Source organism: Hyla sarda, chromosome 2 (genome assembly GCF_029499605.1).
Source record: "Hyla sarda isolate aHylSar1 chromosome 2, aHylSar1.hap1, whole genome shotgun sequence".
Taxonomy (NCBI): Eukaryota; Metazoa; Chordata; class Amphibia; order Anura; family Hylidae; genus Hyla; species Hyla sarda.
Genome location: NC_079190.1, coordinates 319,777,435 through 319,804,172, shown reverse-complemented (window position 1 = coordinate 319,804,172; position 26,738 = coordinate 319,777,435). Strand labels below are relative to the sequence as shown.

General features: G+C 41.7%; 1 protein-coding gene across 8 annotated transcripts in view; it reads left to right on the top strand.

The window, feature by feature from the left end:
- Window positions 1-26,453, top strand: part of LOC130356372 (acidic mammalian chitinase-like) — a 101,142-nt gene extending 74,689 nt beyond the window's left edge. For 6 of the 8 annotated variants that reach the window (XM_056557812.1, XM_056557807.1, XM_056557813.1 and 3 more), the window contains 10 exons: window positions 7,261-7,290; window positions 7,648-7,849; window positions 9,527-9,583; window positions 11,497-11,668; window positions 14,594-14,718; window positions 14,811-14,934; window positions 15,029-15,214; window positions 23,495-23,611; window positions 23,748-23,889; window positions 26,159-26,453. In XM_056557812.1, coding sequence (XP_056413787.1) covers window positions 7,716-7,849; window positions 9,527-9,583; window positions 11,497-11,668; window positions 14,594-14,718; window positions 14,811-14,934; window positions 15,029-15,214; window positions 23,495-23,611; window positions 23,748-23,889; window positions 26,159-26,394 — 1,293 coding nt within the window. In that variant the 5' untranslated portion in view covers window positions 7,261-7,290; window positions 7,648-7,715 and the 3' untranslated portion in view covers window positions 26,395-26,453. Of the gene's footprint in view, window positions 1-7,076; window positions 7,179-7,229; window positions 7,291-7,647; window positions 7,850-9,526; window positions 9,584-11,496; window positions 11,669-14,593; window positions 14,719-14,810; window positions 14,935-15,028; window positions 15,215-23,494; window positions 23,612-23,747; window positions 23,890-26,158 lie in introns of those variants that run through there. The other 2 variants (XM_056557810.1, XM_056557809.1) reach the window with 2 other exon arrangements.
- The last annotated feature ends 285 nt before the right edge of the window (window positions 26,454-26,738 follow it).

Sequence of the window (26,738 nt, the reverse complement as noted above, 5' to 3'; positions counted from 1 at the left end):
GGGTCAGAGAAGGGGGTATTAAATAAAAATGAAAAAGACTATATATTGATTCAAAATCCAGCCACCCCCTATTTTTATTTTCTCCCAAAGTTGCAAAAAAAATCCCCTTTGTCCTTCTGGGAGACCAAGAATTGCGGGAGTAAATTCCCTTACAAGTAGATTGGGAGAATATGTGGATCGTATCCTACAAAATTATGTTACATCTCTCCCATCATACCTTAGAGATTCAGGACAATTATTGGGATATTTACAGGAACATAATTGGAATGAAAATTTGTGGTTAATTACAATGGATGTAGTATCTCTTTATTCGAATATAGCACAGGAACAAGGAGTGAGAGTCATTAAAGAAATGTTAGATACGAATATTTTAATGCCAGACTGTCAGAAGGATTTTATTGTAAAAAGTTTGAGTTTTATTTTAAGCCATAATTATTTTTTATTTGAGGATCAGTTTTTTATACAACATCACGGGACCGCGATGGGCGCGAAATGCACACCTGTTTTCGCAAATCTCTATATGGGAAAAGTAGAAGAAATGTGCATAGAGAATAGTCTTTATTTTAAACATATAACATTTTATAAAAGATATATAGACGATTTGATTTTAATTTGGGAAGGGAGCAAAAATAGTTTTTATGAGTTTTTTAATGAACTTAATAATAATCAGTGGGGTCTTAAATTTACCGAACATATAGATAAAGAAAACATAACTTTTTTGGATTTGGAAATATATATAAAAGAGAATAAAATTAATACACAAACGCACTTTAAATCAATTGACTCAAATGGCTATCTGCATTTTAAAAGTTGTCATCAAAAAAATTGGAAGGTTAATATTCCGTTGGGACAACTAAACAGAATAAAAAGAAACTGTTCCAAAAGATGCACCTTCGTATCCCAAATTAAATACAAATATAAATAATAAAAAAACAAAAAAAGAACAAGAAACACTGAAAGGATCTTTCAGATGTAATGAAAAGAGATGTGGTACCTGTTCACATATAGAAAACAGTAAACAGAAAATAAAAAGTCTGTCTACTGGTGAGGAAATTCCTATAAAATCTAAATTAAATTGTGCTAGCAATTTTGTTATTTATGTGCTCGAATGTCCGTGTGGGACCCAGTATGTGGGCCACACATCACAAACACTTCGAAAAAGAATAAATTCACATAGATTTAACATTAAGCATAAATATTTAAAGCATAGTGTTTCCCGTCATTTTTCAATATATCATAATGCAGATCCAGGGTTGCTACGGGTAATTCCCGTGGAGCAAATAGCAGAAGGTTTACGTAGATTCTCCACTTTATGTAGGAGAGAAAGCTTCTATATTTTTAAGCTAAATACATTGGTCCCGAATGGTTTTAATGAATGTATAGAGCGAGTATAGATGAAATAGAATTTTAGTTATTTTAATGTCCCGGCCAATGGGCAATTGTTTCGGGGTGAATATGGGGTCATAGAACCATATAAAAGCAGTAATTGTGTTAGGAATAGGTATCCCTGAGGAAGGGGAATTTTCTCCCCGCAACGCGTCGGATTATATGTATTAACAAATAAATAAATTATTCTTTTGAATGAAGCTCAGTGCATTGCAGTGATTATAAAGAAAATTTTCGGACGGATCCGAAAAAAGGAGCGAATGAATAACGGTGTGTAAAGTACCTGGATGGCGTGGTGAAAGACGAACTCCTTCGCAGGCTGGCCGGATTGAGGGGGGTTTAAGGACGAAAAAAACCCTCTCGCCGAAGTAAGTAGAATTGCTCCCTTGACACAGGAAATTGGCTGTATATGAATATCGATCCTGTCCGCTCTCCTATTTTTGTTTCTTGTTTCTCCATTATATCATTCGGAGTGACGATTCACTTGCCGAGGAGGATTGATGCGGAGAAAGGACTGATAGGAGAGATCACTGGTTTATCTACGGGTTTTCTAAAGTGTGTGAGTGGTTTGAGTAACCACTCACCAAGTGTAAGAGTGAATTTTATTAATTCAAAGTGTTTTGCCAACTGAAGGATCTGTACACCGCTCCCAAAAAAAAGTTTTTTCTTTTACGTACTCTCTACACCAAAAATGTGGAGAGACTGACGTTTGTCAAGATGAATCAGGGATGGATCAGCCAGGATTTCCAGCCACCAATGCCAGATGCCTCAGAGTAGATTGACCAAGCTGCTACACCAACATTTTCCAATTATGGTTGGTTATGAAACCCTCTTGGGTTATCAATTAGGGTCATGGAACCCTCTTTGGTACTGTGATTGCCTGCTCCTGGCTCATCCTGTGTCTTTCAGGAACTACTTGCCTCACTGATGCTTCTGGCCTTGGGCCTTTAATTTTTGGATGTTTAGCAGTAGCTAAATACATGCTTAATGCAAATTTCAACATTCATCTTTAAATGTAAGGGGTTGGTTAGGAAACCCTCTTGGGTACTGCGATTGCCTTCCCCTGGCTCATCCTGTGTCTTTCAGGAACTACTTGCCTCACTGATGCTTCTGGCCTTGGGCCTTTAATTTTTGGATGTTTAGCAGTAGCTAAATATATGCTTAATGCAAATGACAACATTGATCTTTTAATTTAAGGGGTTATGGAACTCTCTTGGGTACTGAGAATGCCTGCTCCATACTCATTCTGTGTCTTTCAGGAACTACTTGCCTCCCCGCCCTCAGGCCTCTGGCCTTCAATTTTTGGATGTTTAGCAGTAGCTAAATACATGCTTAATGCAAATTTCAACATTGACTTTTAAATGTAAGGGGTTGGTTATGAAACCCTCTTGGGTACTGCGAATGACTGCTCCTGACTCATTCTGTGTCTTTCAGGAAATAATTGCCTCCCCGATGCCTCAGGCCTTGGGCCTTACATTTTTGGAAGTTTAGCAGTAGCTAATACATGCTTAATGCTAATTTCAACAATGATCTTTAAATTCTCGGCGCTCTGCTAGGGCCTTCTCCTACCCCCCCCCCGGGCCGATCCGAGGACCTCACTAAACCATCCAATCGGTAGTAGAGACATGCAGTGTTTACAAAGGGCACTTAGTTGTGATTCTTCTTTCCTGGCAAATAATTGCAATCCCTGATCCCTATCGCGAAGGGGGTTCAGAGGGTTGCCCGCACCTGTCGGTGAAAGATAGACATACGCTGGTCCGTTCAGTGTAGCGCGCGTGCAGCCCCGGACATCTGAGGGCATAACACACCTGTTATTGCTCGATCTCGCGAGTGATATTGCAATGTAAGGGGTTATTAAAGCCTCTTGCTTACTGATGATGCCTATTCCTGACTGCTCCTGTGTCAACCACGGTTTTAGGTCCGGTTGTAAAAGCGCATACGGCGCAAAAATGAGCCGACCGGACCGAACGTTTCACTCCGGTCGGCTCATTGAAATGAATGACATACGGGAGCGCATACGGTCACATACGGGAGCGCGAGCTTTTAGCTCCCCCCTGCCGTATGCGCTCCCGTATGGGACAAAACGTAGTGAGAACCCACCCTAAGTGCTTGTGAGATTAGGTCCTTTGTACTCACACGGCTGGGTCCGGGACACAAATTTTGATTTAAATTTCAAATAAAAAAATCACACATTTCAATGGTCTCCTCATGCTGCAGCCAACTCCAGGCTGCGTCATTCTGGTAATATATAGAGAGCACTCGCTGTCCTAAATTTTCATTAACATTTTTTGTCAAAAATGTTTTTTTTTTATTAGGGATTGTGAAGCTTTGGTGCGTACTCATGCCTCAGCCAACTCCAGCCAGTGTCATTCAGGCAATATATGGTTTACTGATGGCGCTGCTGGGCCTGGGTCTGGGAATTTCAAATGTTCTCATAGGTAGCACCCACTATCCATAAGTCTTCTTCATAAATTTCTACAATTGTTGTGTTTTTTTTGAGGGATTGTGAAGCCCTAGTGTGTACTCATGCATCAGCCAACTCCAGGGTGTGTCATTCATGCAACATATAGGTAGCACCCGCTGTCCTAAATATTCTTAAAATTATTTAAAAAATAGTTGATTTTTCTTTGGGATTCTGAAGCCCTGGTGTGTACTCAATGCTGCTTCCTGCTACAGTCTGTCAGCCCGTTGGTCCTGCGACAGTGTGCTACTCCGCCTCCACATCCTCCTCTGTGTCTTAAGCCTCCACTGCCCAGACAAGTCTCAGTGGCCCTTCCATGTGTGCAGGTCACGGCGGTGTCACGCTGTTCTTCACATGGTTTGCCTTGGCGAAAAGTCTTGGAAACAATGGCCGGTAAGGGCAATGGAGACATTTCGCCTAAATCTCACGGCCACATGAGCCCTGTGGGGGCTTGTTGGATTTGGTCCTTCGTACCCACACGCTGGGGTCCAGGACACGCAAAGGTTGTTTTAAATTTCAAATAAAAAAATTATGGCGCTGCTGGGCCTGGGTCTGTTAATTTCAAATTTTCTCATGGGTAGCACCCGCTATTCAAAATCTTTTTCAAAAATTTCTAAAATTGTGGTGTTTTTTGGGGGGGATTGTGAAGCCCTGGTGTGAACTCGGGCATCATCCAACTCCAGGCTGTGTCATTCAGGCAATATATGGGTTACTGATGCCGCTGCTGGGCCTGGGTCTGTTAATTTCAAATTTTCTCATAGGTAGCATCCGCTATCCAAAATCTTCGGTTTAAATTTCTTAATTCATCTTTTAATCTTAGGGATTGTGAAGGCCTAGTGCCTACTCATGCTGCTGGCAACTCCAGGCTGTGCCATTCATCCACTATATGGTCTCCTCATGCTGCCAACACCTCCATGCTGTGTCATTCAGCCACTATATGGTCTCCTCATGCTGACAACGTCCATGCTGTGTCATTCAGCCACTATATGGTGTCCTCATGCTGCCAACATGTCCATGCTGTGTCATTAAGCCACTATATGGTCTCCTCATGCTGACAACACCTCCATGCTGTGTCATTCAGCCACTATATGGTGTCCTCATGCTTCAGCTTCATCCAAGCTGTGTCATTCAGCCACTATATGGTGTCCTCATGCTGCCAACACCTCCACACTGTGCCATTCAGCCACTATATGGTGTCCTCATGCTGCCAACACCTCCATGCTTTGTCATTCAGCCACTATATGGTGTCCTCATGCTTCAGCCTCATCCAAGCTGTGTCATTCAGCCACTATATGGTGTCCTCATGCTTCAGCCTCATCCAAGCTGTGTCATTCAGCCACTATATGGTGTCCTCATGCTGACAACATGTCCATTCTGTGTCATTCAGCCACTATATAGTGTCCTCATGCTGCCAACATGTCCATGCTGTGTCATTAAGCCACTATATGGTCTCCTCATGCTGACAACACCTCCATGCGGTGTCATTCTGCCACTATATGATGTCCTCATGCTTCAGCTTCATCCAAGCTGTGTCATTCAGCCACTATATGGAGTCCTCATGCTGCCAACACCTCCACACTGTGCCATTCAGCCACTATATGGTGTCCTCATGCTGCCAACACCTGCATTCTGTGTCATTCAGCCACTATATGGTGTCCTCATGCTTCAGCCTCATCCAAGCTGTGTCATTCAGCTACTATATTGTGTCCTCATGCTGCCAACACCTCCCCACTGTGCCATTCAGCCACTATATGGTGTTCTTATGCTGCCAACACCTCCATTCTGTGTCATTGAGCCACTATATGGTGTCATCATGCTTCAGCCTCATCCAAGCTGTGTCATTCAGCCACTATATGGTGTCCTCATGCTGCCAACACCTCCACACTGTGCCATTCAACCACTATATGGTGTCCTCATGCTGCCAACACCTCCATTCTGTGTCATTGAGCCACTATATGGTGTCCTCATGCTTCAGCCTCATCCAAGCTGTGTCATTCAGCCACTATATGGTGTCCTCATGCTGCCAACACCTCCATACTGTGCCATTCAGCCACTATATGGTGTCCTCATGCTGCCAACACCTCCATTCTGTGTCATTGAGCCACTATATGGTGTCCTCATGCTTCAGCCTCATCCAAGCTGTGTCATTCAGCCACTATATGCTGTCCACATGCTGCCAATACCTCAACGCTGTGCCATTCAGCCACTAAATGGTCTCCTCATGCTGCAAACACCTCCACGCTGTCATTCAGTCACTTTATGGTGTCCTGACACTGATGCCCCCACCAGGCTCTGTCATTGTGCTGCTGTGCGGCAGTGATTCTAAAAGCGATGCCGGTAATCTGCATGTTATTCTGAATAACAGTATTATTTCACTAACCCAGCACACTCCATACGCGTTTTAGAACACAGCAAAGTGTTCTATACACTATAGAGGATGTATGTAGGCTAGAAATAGCCTTTTTTAATATAGATTCGCCGCGAAAAAATTCGGATCAAAACAAACTTTTCCGGGAAATTCGGCAAATCGGCCGAATCGAATTTTTGAAACGTTCGCTCATCTCTAACGGCCATGATTGTATGTGGTCAGGAAATAATCTGGGTCAATACCAATAGTGCACAAACACCTTTGCCTAGATCAGAAACTAAAATGTCCTCAATGCTTAAGCACTGACCAACGGAGGGGGGGGGGGGGGGGCGGGGTGAACCATAAAGCGGTTTTCTGAGACTTTATGTCTGATAAAGTACCAAATAGCTGATTGGTTGGGGTGCCAGGTGTTGGCATCCTGATCGCCTATCCTCTGGATAAGTAATCTTTCAAAAGTCTATGAAATGTGGACAATGGACTACAACATTGCATTGACTCATGATGGCCCTTTAGAACAGCCAGAGACAGCATGTGCATGCACACAGCAATAGAGAAGAGGTCTGGAGGCAATTGTTTAGTACAGGGGAGCAGCGAGAAAGTAAAACTATCCTCATTCTTGCACCATACACGCAGTTACTGTCGGCACAACCAATGAAGGTTACTTTAATTAAATAACTAATGACTGCCTTTCTCTTAATATGATTTTAGGAACTCAAATATTTTTCAACTACCCAACTTATTATTTGTCTTGGAATGTATACAAGTTACAGCCTGTGTTCCTAAACCACATTAGGGTTTGACAATACAATACAGTCATTGTTACATAGGAGGTATTACTAGCTTTTCTTTATCTTTGATATCAGCGATGACAAGGTGGAGGTGACTGATACCTATATAAGTCAGGTACACCTGCCAGTGAGCCTGCTTGAGGAATCAAGATGAAGAAATTCCTGCTGGTTACATGTGGGTTTCTATTAATTTAAGTATAAAGTATCTTGCTTTATTCCTTTTACAATGTCCAATCTTTTACAATCTTTTCTTACAGGTTTGGCCTTCCTACTGCATGTGCAGTTAGGTAAGTACATGTTATTCCCCAAATAACACTGCTGTATTTTCAGATCACTCTGAGTTTTGTATTCTTAATACTACTTCCTTTAATTTTCTATTTCAGGTTTGAGGTAGTGAAGGTCACATAATCTATGAATAATTCCTCATGCACCCAACATGATAATGTTAATTTCTAGCCAAGTTCTAATATTCTCACAGCAGAAAATAGGCATATAAAAGCATTTTTGAGTGTATATATATATATATATATATATATATATATATATATATATATTTAAATGTCTATATAGATGTCGCATAGCATTTTGATATTTTTTGCAATTATTATTTACTTTATTGATTATTGTAATATCCTCTTTGCCAGGCTCTTCTGTCAAGTTGGTTTGTTACTTTACCAACTGGGCGCAGTACTACCCTGCTCCAGCAACATATATGCCAGATAATGTTGATCCATGCATGTGTACTCATCTGATTTATGCTTTTGCTACCATGACCAACAACCAGATTACTACATTCGAATGGAATGATCCTACACTATATGCCTCCTTTAATGCCCTCAAGAAATAGTAAGTAGCTTTATTCTGTATTTATTGCTCTCAGTTTCACTTTGCAGGTATAGTTATTTAAGTGGCACGGATAAGTACTCTATTATAGTGTTATTTTATTCAAATCTACAGGATCTGAGCGGTTACAATAGTATGGTTCAAGAATTGGTATAATACCAGTTTATAAACTTTCAATTTTTATTGTCCATAACAAGATTATCAGTGTTGTTTCTTTAAAGTGACACAAAATGATCACAATGTTCTTTTGTCCCCTATCTAATTTTTATCTAGTTTTTCATGTTAGAAGAAACAGGCCAGCATTAGAATAGACAGTGTTTTCTAACTCCTCACACACAAAGAAAATACATTATGTAAAAAAGAATGCAGAGTATGCAAGTATGTGTGTGTATATTATATATTGTGTAATATATATATATATATATATATATATATATATATATATATATATGTATATATAGTGTTATATACATTGGTCATTCACTTCTATTATTAAAAAAATTATAATAATTGTGTTGCTCAGAAAAGCCAACATTGTGCCTATAAATCTGCCAAACAGACAATCTTTTTGCATATGTCTGCCATATAGAAATCTATGGATTTTAAAACAGTTTAAATAACTGTTTTGTTTTTATTTATTTATAGACATACATAGACATCGACAATAGTATGGCCAACCTGGTGTGAGAACGCTATTAAACGATGACAGTTTAAGTTTTCTGTGCGAACAAATAAAAATTGACAATGATATAACCAAAAGAGACAAACAGTTATTACAAATGTGTTCATTTCCAACCAATAGTAATTTGTCCTATTGTTTTTAGCAGACTTAAGGGATGGGAAGAACTTTTGAGCTCAGAAGCAAAACAGAACTTTGCAATTAGAGATAGAAAATGTATTTCCTTATCAGCTATCTGCAATGTCTGCAGCTGCAAGCATAATAAAGAGACGATAATTTGTCTTAAAAAAGGTGCCCTACACATGGTTTGGGTTGGTTCTTACAATCCAATCAAAAGCATGTGAACTAAACTGGAAACAGTTACTAAAAATATAAATAGATAAAAAATATATATATATATATAACATATATATATATATATATATATATATATATATATATCAACTTGCTCCAGAAAGTTAAACAGATTTGTAAATTACTTCTATTAAAAAAATCTTAATCCTTCCAGTAGTTATCGGCGGCTGAAGTTGAGTTGTTCTTTTCTGCTTCAACAGTGCTCTCTGCTGACACTTCTACTTGTCTCAGAAACTGTCCAGAGTAAGTCTCCATAGCAAACCTCTAATGCTTCGGACAGTTCCTGAGACAAGCAGAGGTGTCAGCAGAGAGCATTGTTGTCAGAAAGAAAAGAACAACTCAACTTTAGCAGCTGATAAGTACTGAAAGGATCCCGATTTTTAAAATTTAAGTAATTTACATATCTGTTTAACTTTCTGGAGCCAGTTGATATTTAAAACAAAAAGTTTTTTCCTGGAACACCCCTTTAAACTTGTTTTTGTGTTCTGTATCATGGTCTTTCTGCATAAACAATTTCTCTACAGTGCTTTATCATTTAGCATGTGCTGCATATTTATTGTTAGTAATACTCATTTATTGACACATACATAGACCTAATTCAATAATGGCTTTATGTAACTTGTACTATTCACCTCTTCTTTTTACAGCAACAGTGAACTGAAAACTCTTCTCTCTGTTGGAGGCTGGAACTATGGAACTTCTGGGTAATAGCACAATATACAGTAATCCTGTTTCAATAACTATTGTCTTATATTCTGAACAATTTTATCTCAGTATGTACTTTGATCATTTGTGCTAGCCCTTTTACAACCAAAATAGTATATTAAAAGGGAACCTGTCATAAGTAAAATCTTCTTCCTCACCATCCCTAGGAGACATTTTTCCCTACAAGTTAGAAAGTATCCTCCACCGGCCCCTGGGGGTAAAGCTATACTTACCTAATTTTTGCTGCACTGTAATCACACCCCCTCAGAGTGATTGACAGTCCAGGCACGGCCTGCGTCATCACCCTGATGAAGGCTGTCAGTCATGCTGATGGGGGTGTGATTACAGTCAGAGAAGAAAGGAATAGGTAAGTATAGCTTCCTGCCCAGGGTTCTACCTATGCAGCTGGCAGAGGAAACTGGGGGATGGTGAGGAAGAAGATTGTACCATATATGACGTGTTGCCATGCATTATATTTGTTAAAATCTCATGACAGGTTCCCTTTAATGAGGTGTTGTTTATGATCATATTAACAGCCCCATAGAATCTATAAATGTAATGATTTATTGCAACATTTAAAGCACAAATATACAGTGGCAAACATTTCAAAAAGGTTTTATTTTAAATTCACACTGCCGTTGATAATCCCACCCCTAGGGGTCCCCATACCTCCTGGGACACTGATAAGTCCCACAGCAGCATGAGCGTGTCCAAGGGTCACGGACAAGAGACAGCTGATGGACAACACTGCAGGACACAGCTTGCAGCAACACTACTGTAACACAGAGTTTTACCAATCATGTGCCTCCAGCTGTTGGAAAACTACAACTCCAAGCATGCCTGAACAGTCAAAGGATGTCTGGGCATACTGGGAGTTGTAGTTCTGCAAAAGCTGTAGGTACACAGCTGAAGGCAACACTGCTGTAAAAAGAGTTATCCAAACAGTGTACCTCCAACTACAGTGGTCCCTTAACATACGATGGTAATCCGTTCCAAATGAACCATCGTTTGTTGAAACCATCATTGATGGATCCTTGCAATGGAAAGAATAGGAAGTTATACTCACCTGTCCCCGCCGCTCCGGACCCGTCACCGCTGCCCTGGATGTCGCCCTCCATCGCTGTCGCCGCGTCCCCGGGGTGTCCCCGATGCTCCAGACGTCTCTGCTTCCCCGGGATCCTCGCTCTCGTGATGACGACGAAGGAGAGCGCCGGCAATGCAGGGGATCCCGAATAGGACGCTCCGTAGCCCCGAGGACATGTAAGTGATTGTCACCGCAGCACACGTGGCACCGTAAACGGCTATCTGGCGGCAGCTGAAGCAGTCTGCGCTGCCAGATAGACGATTATGCGATGGCCCCAACATACAAAAGCATTGTATGTTGATGCTGCCTTCAACATGCGATGGCCTCCGAGAGGCCATCGCATGTTGAAATTATCGTATGTCGGGGCCATCGTAGGTCGGGGGGTCACTGTATTCCAAAACTAGTCCCAGCATTACAGGAGTGCCTAAGGATGACACACATAAATGGCATAAACAGGCAATCTCCAATAATCATTGTGTGTGTGTGTGTGTGTGTGTGTGTGTCTGTGTACACAACATAATCCCAGAGAGAAAAGGGTTACAGAGTAGGGGTGCCAGGCTCCCGAGAGCAGTGAGTCAGCAGAGGGAGGGAGGGGGAGAAGTCACAGTGCAGGCAAGAGAGGGACATGCTGCCTCCCTTTGACAAGATGGAAAAGACATTGAGCAGCTGTAATATGCTATTTTTAGTGAAATATGGGTGATAGAGACATAAAAATTACATGTACATAATCAGGATGAGGTAGTAAGTAGCATATAACAGTCTTTTTATTTTTTTTATTTTTTGGGGGGGATCTGACAATATAACAAAAATTATGCTTTTTCCTAAAAGGTTTAATACCATGGTATCCAGTTCAGAAAACCGTCAGACTTTCATCACCTCTGTCATTAAATTTCTGAGACAGTATGGGTTTGATGGATTGGACATTGACTGGGAGTATCCAGGGGACTCAGACAGAGGAAGTCCACCACAAACTCAGCAACAGTTCTCTGTTTTGCTTCAGGTGAAATAATTATTATAAAGCTATTTTCCCACTGTTATTTGCATTGTCTGTCTGGAGTAGGCATACAATGGAATAAGTTCCCCATAGTAAAAAGAAGTGTGCAGTATTTATTTTGTTATTGGATGTCTCTATATAGAATCTGCTGTGCTATACAGCAAAAAAATAAGGTGTACTAATGTATAAAACACTCTTTGACCTACAGCAGGAGAATTCTCCAGCACTTACAGCAAACATATAGTCATGGCCAAAAGTTTTGAGACTGGCACAAATATGGCTTTTTACAAAGTTTGCTGCTTCTGTGTTTTTGGATCTTTTTAATCAAATAGTTTGAAAGTATTTCCAGCTCACTCTTTAGCCGCCAGTTGCTGCGTCGCAGATCCAGCCCAGACAATGCTGGCAGACAACTAGTAGGAAAGAAGATATGCAGCACAGCAAGAGCTCAAATACAAAATTATTTATTCCAGGAACAAACAGCAGTGACTAGTTTCAATTGTCTAAGCGATCTTAATTATACTGGCACAATGATCACAATGTTGAAAAGCCTATTTTTTTTTACATGTGTTGGTGGGAGAGGGGGACACTTTTTTCTCCCCATAATCCCTTCACATCTTCGATCCAATGGTATGGTCGCTACATTGCTGACCTCCGATGTAGTGGCCCTAGAGGACTTTTCCCTATATCTTAATGATAATGGGGCAAATTTGCACTTCACTGTCGCCCCGGCTGTGGGGGAAGTTACATTTTTGGATCAGATTTTAAGGGGGTGCTCTCAAACAAATAAAATCATTACCTGTTATTTTCGAAAACCTAGTGCTGCGAATACTATTTTACGTGCCGCATTGTGCCATCCTCCCCATGTGGCCAAAAATTTGCCCGTGGAGGAGATGACACAGGTGCAGCAAAATTGCTCACAGGATGTTGACTTCGAGGAGGAGGCAAAAAAGGTGGGAGCACACCTGCGAAATAGAGGTTACCAAGGATGGCAAGTCAATCATGCTATCAATGTAGCAAGATCTAAAAGTAGACCAGATCTACTACAGGGGAAGGAGTCTCGGTCGAAACAAAGCAATATTATTCAGCAGCCTGTCACATTTGTCACCCAATACAGTTTGGACTATCGCTTGATCACCAAAATTATAGATAAATTTATGCTGATTGTTACAAGTTATCCAAGCTATAGGACCATACTAGAAGGGGGTTACAGATGTGCACCAAATTGGGCGCCAACTATAGGACAGATGGTATCTCCAAGTCTCTTTAAGACCAATACGATTGGACCACCTACATGGTTGTCTAATATAGGCACTTACACATGTGGCCATCGCAGGTGTATTTGTTGCAGCATAAATCAAAAGAATTCCGTTCTACCACAAGAAATGAGGTATATAAAATTAAACAATACATGAAATGCAATACATCCTTTGTGGTCTATTTGGTCACATGCCGGGAGTGTAATGTTCAATACATCGGCTGTACAACATGTTTGTTAAAAACTAGAATTAGAAAACATTTGTCCGACATAAACCATTTTATCTCCCGGCATGTCTCCATGATCAGCCAACATTGAGCTGAGAAACATAACGGTAATCACAATAGCTTGATCCTCCAGGGTATAGAAAGGGGCGCAGCCCCAATAAGGGGGGTAACCACAGACAAAAGCTTCTTGATAGAGAAGTCTTCTGGATTATGTGTCCTGATAGTAGATACCCGAAAGGATTAAATAAACGACAGGATATAATCTTACACTATTAATCATCCATAGTATTTTTGAGCTATATTTTTTCAGACCATTAAGCTGTGATGACCTTTATCTATCAGTTTCTAATCACCTGTTCTCCCTATAAATATAAATGAAAGAATTACTTTTTCCTATGGAACATACATATATTGTTATTTCAATTTATTTATTTATATTTTACTTACATTTATTTTTATTTATTTTTCATATTTGATCTTTTCCTTCAGGTTGTAATCAAACTTGTGTTCTCCCTTTCACATAACATGGCAACAGTAAATATATGTTTTATTATACTATTATAAATATTTGCCTTCATGTGATATGGAGTATACAACTCTTTTTCTGTTGCAAGTTTTTAATAGCACTGAAGTCTTTTATCTATGTATTGATTTTTTTGATTTTGCTTTATTTTGTGTCATAACATTTATGTTTGTTCAAGTTCTTAAAAACAAATGTATTTTTGTAATGGAGTTTCCTATGTGGGGAGGGATCTCTTATCAGGAGCGATTATTTCGCACCTGTGATCCTGAGCACCTCCCCTATATATGCTTTTCAACATTGTGATCATTGTGCCAGTATGATTAAGATCGCTTAGATGATTGAAACGCGTCACTGCTGTTCGTTCCTGTGTGTTGCTGTATCGGAATAAATACTTTTATATTTGAGCTCTTGCTGCGCCCATTTTTAATAAAATGTTTCTATGGTATACTGAAGTGCAATAATAAGCAATTTATAAGTTTTTGAACTTTTATTGACAAATACTAAATTCCATGGAAAAACTCAATATTTACAGTGTTGACCCTTCTTTTTTTGCAATTCACCCTGGCAAAAATGATAACTATCATACTTGGAAAACATTGTTCATCACCAAATTGCTCCTGGATCATTGGAAGAAGTTGCTCTTGGAGGATGTTTACTTGCCAATTTGGTGATGTCACAAGGCAAAAGTAATAAATAAATGGCTTAATGGACAAACTTGAAATTTTGGGACCTCAATTCCAATTGAGGTCAATAGTGGGTGGAAAAACAAAAACACAGAAATTGTGATAAACTCCAAACACTGTTTAGGCACAAATGGGTTGCTGTAGTGTGAACATAGTCTTAGGGAAAAGTTAGTAAATGCACAAAGTAAAAAAAAATTATCATATGACATGTAAATGTATTGTACCTAACCTTTTGTATGGTAGGAAATGCATGAGGCATTTGTGCAAGAAGGAAGTCAAACCAACAGGCCTCGTCTTCTAATGTCTGCTGCTGTGTCTGCTGGCAAGTCCACTATTGAAAATGCATATCAAATTCCACAACTATCTGAGTATGTCTTTTTCCTGAGATAAGTCATTGACTGAGTTTTATGGGTGAAAACAGTTTTTTCATTAATTATTACAATTTCTATTTCATCTGTAGGTACTTGGACCTTATTAATGTAATGACATATGATTTACGTGGCTCATGGGAAGGATTTACAGGAGAGGATAGCCCTCTTTACCAGGGCCCAGCTGATCAGGGTGGTTATATCTATTTTAATGTGGTATGTTTCAGTATCTGTTTCTCTTTACCTTATTTGTGTATTTAGTAAAAATCTGTAAACTTAATGGCACGTTTTCACTGTTCTGAAATTTTAGGAGTATGCTATGAATTACTGGAAAAATAATGGAGCTGCACCAGAAAAACTAATGGTCGGATTTCCAACCTATGGACGAACATTTGTACTCTCCAACCCCTCTAACACTGGACTTGGTGCCCCTACCTCTGGTGGAGGTCCTGCCGCTCCATATACACAGGAGGCTGGATTTATGGCATATTTTGAGGTAACCTAATTGCAACCATATATTTGTCATACAGTTTTTTTCTTTTAATATGAAAATCAAAAATATGTGAATTTGCAATATGATTACAATGCCCAATTTATTAGATATTTTTTGTTTTATTAGTTATATTTTACTACTTTACACTTTTTTTTGTATGAAAATGAGTATTTTTATTTTTTTTTTACTATTTCATAGTCCCCATAGGGACTATTATATGTGATCTTTCAATTGCAAACACTGTTTAACGCTATGCCAGTTTTATCAATGCTCAGCTTATACATGGTGCCGAAGCTGCATGTATGTTCAGAACACTGATTAGACAGCATAGAGGCAGGTGAGTGCCCTTCGGATGTCTTTATAGCTGATCGGAGCCCCTGTGATTACACTGCCGAGTCCCGATCAGTATGGTTTCAATTTTATAGCTGGTGGCATCTACTAGACCCCGTTGATTTATGACAGACCTACTATTATCGGCGTATAGCACGCACTTTTAAAACTTAACTTTAAGGCAAAAAGCCTGCCTGCGTGTTATACGCCGATAAATCTTCTGGTCACTGATTCAAAGCGGCCGCAGTAGCAGCTGCTTGTTAAGTATTAGCAGCATGGCCGTGGCCACTTTAAATCAGTGACCAGCGGTGGCTCCTCCCCGCTCTGCTTTAAATTTTTCTTACTCCCCCCCCCCTCATCATTCCCCCTCTTCCCTGCTTTTCATAGTTTTTTTTTATTTTCCTTAAATGGCTGCGCTTCGGCAGGCCAGGTCAGGTGGCGGGTCTTGTGGGCTGTGGTCAGTGAAGCAGATGAGTGACATCCTCTCCCGGCTTCTCTGCGCGGCATCAGATACGTCACTTTTCATTTCCTGTAGTCACCGCACTCCGAACTCTGACCAGCGGTGGTTACAGGAAATGAAAAGTGACGTCCCAGATGCCGCGCAGAGAAGCCGGTAGAGGACGTCATTCATCTGCTTCACTGACCACAGCCCGCAAGACCCGCCGCCTGCCGAAGCGCAGCCAGGTAAGGAAAAAAAAAATAACTAAATAAAAAAGCAGGGGAAAAGAGGGGAATGATGAGGGAGGGGAAGAATAGCATAGGAGGAACACGATGGGGGATGATGAGACAGGGTGGGGGGATGATGAGACAGGGGGAATGATGGGGGAGGGACATGATGAGACAGGGTGGGGGATGATGAGACAGGGGGAAATGATGGTGAAGGAGGCACTAAAGGCTTAATGTTTGTATGGCTAGTGGTTGTCACGGATCGCGTCTCCATCGGAGACAAGGAAGCAGCGCTGCTTCCTTGTCTCCGGGGGGGATGCGATCCGGGGAACGGGACGTGCCCACTCTCGGATCGCGCCCCGTGTCTCTCACCTGCCCCGTCCTCCTGTTCAGTCCGCGCCGGGTCTCTCAGATTTAAAGGGCCAGTGCACCATTAATTGGTGCCTGGCCCAATTAGTCCCAAGCACTCCCTACACTATATAAACCCACTTCCCCTTCCTGTCCTTGCTGGATCTTGTTGCCTAGTGCCCTGTGAAAGCTTTTCTGTGTGTTCCATTGCCAGTGTACCCAGACCCTTGCCGTTGCCCCTGACTACGAACCGTTGCTGCCTGCCCAGACCTTCTGCTGCGTCCGACCTTGCTCTTGCCTTGTCCTTGTGTACTGCGCCTGTTTCAGCTGTCAGTGAGGTTGAGTCACTATCGGGTGGATTGACCTGTGGGTTACCTGCCGCTGCAAGTCCATCCCGCTTTGCGGCGGGCTCTGGTGAAAACAAGTAACCCCTTAGATTCCGTTCCCCTGGTACGGCCCACGCCATCACCTCACTGACTCAGAGGATCCACCACCCGTGTCCTCCCTGCATACCAGTCCGAATCCTGACAGTAGATCCAGCCATGGATCCCGCTGAGGTCCCGCTGCCCAGTGTCGCTGACCTAACCTCCGTGGTCGCCTAGCAATCACAGCAGATCGCGCAACAAGGACAACAGCTGACTCAGCTGACCGCTATGCTGCAACAGCTTCTGCCGCAGCAAAAGCAATCATCTCCTCCGCCAGCTCCTGCATCTCTTCCGCAGCGAGTGGCTGCTCCCAGTTTCCGCCTGTCTCTTCCAGACAAGTTTGATGGGGACTCTAAACTGTGCCGTGGATTCCTGTCCCAGTGTTCCCTACACCTGGAGATAATGTCAGACCATTTTCCTACAGAACGGTCTAAGGTGGTGTTCATGGTCAGCCTCCTGTCTGGAAAGGCCTTGTCATGGGCCACACCGCTTTGGGACCGCAACGATCCTGCCACTGCAACAATCCAGTCCTTCTTCTCGGAAGTACGTAGTGTCTTAGAGGAGCCAGCCCGGGCTTCCTCAGCAGAGACTGCTTTGCTGAATCTTGTCCAAGGGAGTTTTTCAGTGGGCAAATACGCCATCCTGTTCTGCAACTTCGCCTCTGAGCTTTCCTGGAATAATGAGGCCCTCTGCGCGACCTTCAAGAAAGGCTTATCCAGTCACATCAAAGATGTCCTGGCCGCACAAGAAATTCCTGCTAACCTGTCTGAACTCATTCATTTGGCCACCCCCATTGACATGCGTTTCTCGTAAAGACGCCAGGAGCTTCGTCAGGAAAAGGATCTTGTTCACACCAGGCGGTTTTCCTCCCAGGCTCCTCTCCTCCAACGTCCTTTGCAATCTGCTCCTGTGCCTCCTGCCGAGGAGGCTATGCAAGTGGATCGGTCTCGCCTGACCCAACAAGAGAGGACTCGCCGTAGGAATGAAAACCTGTGTCTATACTGTGCAAGCACCGAACATTTCCTAAAAGACTGTCCTATTTGTCCTCCGTGTCTGAGAAGCGCACCCACTCACCTAGTCAATGTAGAAGAGTGGTTGCTAGGAGTGAATTCTACCTCTCCACGATCGACTTTACCTGTGCGGATTGCTATACCCGCTAATGCTACTTCCTTCTCCGTTGTGGCCTTCTTGGACTCGGGTTCAACAGGAAGTTTCATTGAAGCCTCCCTAGTAAACAGATTCAACATTCCAGTTACCAGTCTCGTCAAGCCTCTCTTCATTTCATCCGTCAATGGAGAGAGACTGGTCTGCACCGTGCGTTACCGCACTCAACCGCTACTCATGACTGTTGGAGTTCACCATCATGAACATATAGAATTTTCTGTGCTACCCAACTGCGCTTCTGAAATTCTTCTGGGCTTGCCCTGGCTCCAACGTCATTCGCCTAGCCTCAACTGGGTCACCGGGGACATTAAGAGCTGGGGATCTTCTTGCCACAAGCGATGTCTTCACCCATTTTCTTCCTGCCAAGTCTCCATGGCTACTCCTTTGCCAGGTCTTCCTAAGGTCTATCAGGACTTTTCGGACGTCTTTTGTAAAAAGCAGGCAGAGGTCTTACCACCACATAGACCCAATGACTGTTCTATCGACCTGCTCCCTGGTACCACACCGCCCCATGGTAGGATTTACCCACTTTCTGCCCCGGAAACACAAGCAATGTCTGAGTACATACAAGAAAACCTCAAAAGAGGTTTTATCCGGAAATCTTCTTCCCCGACTGGAGCTGGATTTTTTAAAAAGATGGATCTATCCGCCCTTGTATTGATTACCGCGGTCTCAATAAAATTACCGTAAAAAAATTGCTATCCTCTGCCTCTCATCTCCGAACTCTTCGACCGACTGCGAGGTGCTAAGATTTTCACCAAACTAGATCTAAGGGGCGCATATAACCTCATCCGTATTCGAGCAGCTGATGAATGAAAGACCGCCTTCAATACCAGGGATGGTCACTTTGAATACCTAGTTATGCCATTTGGTCTATGCAACACCCCAGCAGTCTTTCAGGACTTTGTTAATGACATTTTTCGGGATATGCTGTAATCTTGTGTGGTAGTCTATCTTGACGACATCCTCATTTTTTCCTCCAACCTAGAGGAACATCGCCTTCATGTTCGTCAAGTGCTCCAGCGACTACGCCAAAATCAACTTTACGCCAAAATCGAGAAGTGTCTATTCGAACGCAGCAGTCTTCCCTTCTTGGGTTACATTGTGTCCGGACAAGGTCTTCAAATGGACCCTGATAAACTTTCTGCGGTAATGGATTGGCCTCGTCCCACTGGCCTGCGAGCAATCCAAAGATTTCTTGGATTTGCAAATTACTACAGTCAATTCATTCCCCACTTCTCCACCATCGTTGATCCTATTGTAGCACTGACTAAGAAAAATGCTAATCCGAAATCCTGGCCGCCACAGGCGGAGGAAGCCTTTAACCACCTCAAAGCCACCTTCTCCTCTGCTCCAGTCTTGTCCAGACCAGATCCTCAGAAGCCCTTCTTCCTCGAGGTTGACGCCTCCTCTGTTGGAGCCGGAGCTGTTCTCCTACAAAAATCCGCTAAAGGAAATAATGTCACTTGCGGATTTTTCTCCAAAACCTTTTCACCTCCAGAAAAAAATGATTCCATCGGAGATCGCAAACTATTGGCGATTAAGTTGGCTCTTGAGGAGTGGAGAGATCTTCTGGAAGGATCCCTTCACCCCATCACCATCTATACAGATCACAAAAATTTGTCTTATCTCCAATCCGCCCAGCAGCTAAATCCTCGCCAGGCTAGGTGGTCGTTGTTTTTTGCCCGTTTCAACTTCCAGATCCATTTTTGTCCCGCAGACAAGAAGGTTAGAGCTGATGCTCTATCTCGTACCAATGATGCCTCTGAAGCTGAGACCCTTCCCCAGCACATCATTCCCCCTGAGTGCCTGATCTCTTCTGCTCCTGCTTCTCTGGTACCTGTCCCTCCAGGAAAGACTTATGTTCCTCCCCATCTTCGCCTTCGGATCCTCAAATGGGGCCATTCCTCCCTTCTGGCTGGTCACGTTGGAATAAAAAAGACTTTACAGTTGATTGCCAGACACTATTGGTGGTCCTTCTTGGAAAAGGATGTGACCGATTTCGTACGAGCCTGTACAGTATGTGCACGTGACAAGACCCCTCGTCAGAAACCTTCAGGTCTTCTCCATCCGCTGCCCGTGCCTGAACAGCCGTGGTCCCACATAGCCATGGACTTCATCACTGATCTTCCTGTATCCCATGGCAACACTGTCATCTGGGTGGTCGTTGATCGTTTTTCCAAAATGGCTCACTTTACTCTGCTTCCAGGCCTTCCTTCTGCGCCACAGTTGGCAAAGCAATTTTTTCTGCAGATCTTTGTCTTTACGGGCTTCCCACGCATATCGTCTTGGATAGAGGCGTTCAATTTGTGTCTAAATTTTGGAGAGCTCTCTGCAATCAATTAAAGATCAAATTAAATTTCTCGTCCTCCTACCACCCGCAGTCCAATGGACAAGTGGAGAGAGTGAACCAGATCCTTGGTGACTACCTGCAACTTTTTGTTTCCTCCCGCCAAGATGATTGGGTCAACCTGTTACCCTGGGCTGAATTCTCGTACAATTTCAGAAACTCTGAGTCATCCGCCAAGTCTCTGTTCTTTGTGGTGTACGGCCGTCAGCCATTTCCCCCCCTTCCCATCCCCACTACATCTGGAGTTCCTGCCGTAGATGAATTGACCCTGGACTTCTCCACTATCTGGAAAGAGACTCAAAAGTCATTCTCTGTGGCCTCTTCTCGCATGAAGAAACATGCGAATAAGAAAAGAAGAACTCCTCCTGCCTTTGCCCCTGGTGACAAAGTGTGGCTCTCTGCCAAATATATTCGGTTTCGTGTCCCTAGCTACAAGCTGGGTCCTCGTTACCTCGGGCCATTTAGAGTCAAAAGTCATATCAACCCTGTCTCCTACAAGCTCCATCTTCCTTCTACTCTTCGTATTCCTAACTCCTTTCATGTATCCCTTCTCAAACCTCTCATTCTTAACCGCTCTTCCCCAAGGTCACCGTTCCTGCTCCTGTCATTGTGTCCTCTGACGTCTTCTCGGTAAAAGAAATCCTCGCTTCCAAGGTCAGGTAAAAAAAAAAATTCTTGTTGACTGGGAGAATTGTGGTCCCGAGTGGTGCACGCGCCGGGTCTCTCAGATTTAAAGGGCCAATGCACCATTAATTGGTGCCTGGCCCAATTAGTCCCAAGCACTCCCTACACTATATAAACCCACTTCCCCTTCCTGTCCTTGCCGGATCTTGTTGCCTAGTGCCCTGTGAAAGAATTTCTGTGTGTTCCATTGCCAGTGTACCCAGACCTTGCCATTGCCCCTGAATATGAACCGTTGCTGCCTGCCCAGACCTTCTGCTACGTCCGACCTTGCTCTTGCCTTGTCCTTGTGTACTGCGCCTGTCTCAGCTGTCAGTGAGGTTGAGTCACTATCGGGTGGAACGACCTGGGGGTTACCTGCCGCTGCAAGTCCATCCCACTTTGCGGCGGGCTCTGGTGAAAACCAGTAATCCCTTAGATTCTGTTCCCCTGGTACAGCCCACGCCATCACCTCACTGACTCAGAGGATCCACCACCCATGTCCTCCCTGCATACCAGTCCAAATCCTGACAGTGGTGGTCTATGTTAGGGGGATATAATGAGACATGGGGGGGTGATGAAACATGGGGGGTGGCAGTGAGAGGGGTAAATGTGGCACAGGGACTGATAAAAGGGAAGGAATGATGTGGCAATGGAGGGGGACGGGACCAAACTGAGGTGCAGAAGAAAACTAAGTTGGCGGGATGATGTGGCATTTAGTCCAAGTCATTTATTTTACATTTTATTTTATTTTTTACTTAAATTTCCCTGTTAAAATGGGTGTTATACGCCAGTGCCTGTATATGTTTTGCTCAACTGAACTTCCTTAGGGACATGCAATCATAAGATATTGTGATCTTTTGTTACCCTATTTACCCCTGATTTATATTGTGACGATTATTTGCATGATACACTTTATTTATATGGTACTTTGATGTATACCCTTTGATGGTATAATATAGAGGGTGGTTTGTTACTACTTATATTACCTACCTTCCACTGTTGTGTGTCACGGAAGGGATTGGATATGGTGCCAATTTTAGAAATTTTCATTGTCTTTTGGATTTTTCAATAAATATATACTTTTTGATTATAATTTGTTGTAGTGTTTCTAATTAGGGTTTTAATTAGACCTACTATTGTACTAAATTAATTTGAGAGGCTGTCTGCTGAATCAGTAACCATGGTTTCATCATATGTTCTCCACAGTTTATCTCCTAAGGTCTTAAAAGTCTTGGGGTAGGTTCACTCGATGAAATTTCCTTGCAGAGTTCCGCATTGGAATTCCTCATGGAGATTCTGCAACAGGAGAGTCCCTTTGAAATCAATGGGATTCTGCTGCATAGTTCACATAGCAGAATTTTTGTGCCAGAAACATTCAAATTCCGGTGTCAGCAAAAAGACTAGACATTGCCCGTGTGAACAAAGCCTTTAAGGTCTTCTAATGCATGACCTTTCCAGCTCCGGCAACTCTTATGTCCACCTTAGTTTTTACGACTGGCGTTGGTCAGAAAAGGTCCTGCGTCCTGCCTTGGCTCAAAAGGTGAAACAAAACAGGCCACAATACAAATATACCTGTAAAATACATAATGAGTAAATTTTCACATAGGTCTTGTGGCTGACATATATATCTTTGCATAGCTAAGGAAATTCAGCAGCGTGGAAGAGCTGTTTAACAATCTGTGCTGGAACTGCAATGATGGATAACAGCTATAGCCATTCTTCTACAATAGGAAGAAAGAAAATATATATAACAAAATATTATTCGATTTTTTAGTTATTCTGTGAAATTACTAACAAAGGAGTACTCAGTTTTTAAAGGGGTATTCCAGGCAAAACCTTTTTTTATATATATCAACTGGCTCCGGAAAGGTAAACAGATTTGTAAATGACTTCTATTAAAAAATCTTAATCCTTCCAATAGTTATTAGCTTCTGAAGTTTTCTGTCTAACTGCTCAATGATGATGTCACGTCCCGGGAGCTGTGCATAATGGGAGAATATCCCCATAGGAACTGCACAGCTCCCGGGACGTGAGTCATCAGAGAGCAGTTAGACAGAAAACAACAACTCAACTTCAGAAGCTAATAACTATTGGAAGGATTAAGATTTTTTAATAGAAGTAATTTACAAATCTGTTTAACTTTCCGGAGCCAGTTGATATATAAAAAAAACGTTTTGGCCTGGAATACCCCTTTAATATTTAACTATAGATAAAAATGTTCTAAGGTTCTTTTGACTTTTAACTATACCAAAGAAAGATCCAAGCTAAAATGCTTTTAGCTAAATGTACTAAATAAAGTTAAATAACAAATTAATTTTCTTTCCGTTTATTTTTCAGATCTGTAGTTTCTTGAAAGGTGCTACAGAGGTTTGGAATGCCCCACAAGCAGTCCCCTATGCTTACAAGGGAAGTGAATGGATTGGATATGACAACCAAAAGAGTTTCCAAATCAAGGTATGAAAACATAGTAATGTTTTGACCTACATGGACTATTTGCTGCCAGTTGATTGTAAACATATTCCTATTTTGTCACATTGTTATGATTTACAGTGAACAGAAATCATGACATGTTAATATATATTTTTGGTAGGCTGAATGGCTACTGAAAAATAACTTTGGAGGTGCAATGGTGTGGGCCCTTCCTTTGGATGACTTTAGTGGCACTTTCTGTGGTCAAGGCAAATATCCTCTAATGAACACATTGAAATCGGCTTTGGGCATCTCTTTCCCAAGTAAGTGTTATAACTGTATATGCCTACTGAGACTATAGAAAATATTCCAAAGGTACTTAGGTCTAGGTTTTATATGCTAGTTTTTTACCATGCAGCTAGTAAATTTAAAGACTGTCAACATACTGTATAAAAAAAAGACTTTCTTAGATGACTGTCTATTAAAAGAGTATTCTGGAGTTCATACGACAACCTAGAAAGAAGGCTACAGGGCCATTTTAAACAATGCAGCAGTATAACACCTCTACCTCAGGCTACCCTCCTCCAACTATATTTCCTTAGCTGCTAAAGAACAAGCCTCCAGACGATTGTGCGCATAATATTGTATTTCCTCACATTGACCAGTTCCCCTCAGCAACCAATCAGCTCACTTCTTTCATTTTGAAAAAGATCTCTGAAAAAAAAAAAAGCAATCTGATTGGTTGCTATGGGAAACTGGTGAACTTTTCCTCTGCACAAGTTTTGATAAATCTCCCCCTATATGTATATTTGTAAAATGTATTGATTAAAAAATGTATATAACCTACACAAAAATGGCTGAAGCAGACATAATGTGATACAAATGTTATATAAATAAATTCACAAGATCCATAAAAAGGCCAAACCTGAGCAGACTAAACAAAATGTTTCAAGCAGTATTTCTTGAAACGTCATGGAAACATGACGTACCCCATTAACCCCTTAAGGACCAAGCATTTTTCTGTTTTTGCACTTTCGTTTTTTCCACCTCACTTTTTAAAAATCATAACTCTTTCAATTTTGCACCTAAAAATCCATATGATTGCTTATTTTTTGCGCCACCAATTCTACTTTGTAATGACATCAGTCATTTTACCCAAAAATCTACGGCAAAATGGAAAAAAAAATCATTGAACAAAAAACACAATTTTGTACATTTTGGGGGCTTCCGTTTCTACGCAGTACACTTTTTGGTAAAAATGAAACTTTATCTTTATTCTATAGGTCCAAATGATTAAAATTATACCCTACTTTTTCCAAAAGTAAGATTTTGTCGTACTTTTGGAAAAAATCATAACTACATGCATGAAAATTAAAACCCCTATAACTTTTAAATTTTTCCACGTACAGGTTAGTTTGAGAGCTAATTGTTTGCGCCATGATCTGGTTTCAATCGGTACCATTTGTTTTGATCAGACTTTTTGATTGCTTCTTATTCCTTTTTTATGGTATAAAAAATTACCAAAAATACGCTATTTTGGACTTTGGAATTTTTTTTTATGCATACGCCATTGACCAGGTGGTTTAATTAACAATATATATAGCAATCATAGAGGAAAAGAAAAATACGGAGCACTCACACTGTGACACTCGTGCGGAGGCTGGCGGCTGAAGGTGATCTCAGTCCCGGATATCCATGGCGGGGAGGCGGCAGGTGTAACAAGGGTAGCCTCAGACGCCGGCCACGACCGTATCACGCCCACTGGCGCTTCGTCAGGCCGTGTATCGTAATTAACAGTACATTTACACATGCGGCAATACCACATATTTTATTTTTATTGTGCTTATATATTTTTTATATGGAATTTGGGAAAAGGGGGGTGATTTTTTTTACACTTTTAGTCCCCTTAGGGGACTTTTAGGAGGAATCATTTGATTCCTCATACAGATCTATGTGATTGTATAAAACCACATTGATCTGTGTGCTCAAAAATTTGTGCAGAGGAAAAGGGGAGCAGCTGCCCATAGCAATCTGATCGCTTCCTTTATTTTTAAAAAGACCTCTAAAAAAAAAAAAAAAAAAAGAGAGAGAGAGAGAATCAATCTGATTGGTTGCTATTGGCAACTGGTCAACCTTTTTTCTGCACAGTTTTGATAAATCTCCCCCTATATGTTTATCTATGGACACAAAATTAACGGATTTCTTATGGACATGCACCCTATACTGTGGGCATGGTTTGCTCCCTATACTGCAGGCCATTTAACAATGGAAAGGGAGAGGGGAAAGAAGGGAGCAAGTTGTCATGCTCCTAAAGAAACACACCAGTCTCCAGCAAAACAGCAGGGAGAATGAGCAGCCCTATTGAGAATACAAGGTATTTCACATATAAACTATGCATATTAATGTGCAGAAACAGTTTAGGGCTTATTACTATACTACTGGAGCATTTATGGAGATTTTACAAATAACTACAGTAATGCTTTAAGTGACTCACATTACACATGTATCTTAGCCTTTGCATTGTGCTGATATACAATCATATGTCTTGTTAAAACACAGTATATAAAAGTATTATTACATTTATTTCTGCAGATTGTAACACACCAACAATAACAGCAGCACCAAACACAGCAGCAGCTCCAACAACAGCTGCAGCAGCAGGTCAACCAGGTAGCAGCAGTTTCTGTGTTGGCAAATCAAATGGACTTTATCCCAGCCCAACTAACAAAAGTAAATTCTACAACTGCCTGAATGGAAATACCTACCAGCAGTCCTGTCAGTCAGGCTTAGTTTTTGACACCAGCTGCTCTTGCTGTAACTGGGCATAAAAGCAAGAAGTGGGTTTTTGTCAATAATTTTTAATGTTAAATAAACATTCTGGCCATTTAAAGCTTATATTTGTAACTCGTTTTCACTTGTTTCAATGATGTGTGATTTGTATGATATGGTTCTAAAGAAAGAAACGCATCAGCTACTCTTGGTGCTAGCATTTTTTTTTGTTGCAGGAATAATATCCAAAAAAGATGGAGTTAGGGCAGGGTCACACGAAACGGATCCGCAGCGCATTTTTAGCTGCGGATCCGCTGATGATGGACCCTACAGTGTGCCTCCTGATGTGCTTGCTCTTAGCGGCAATCCGTCGATACGAGCAGACACACAGTGTTACATAGTT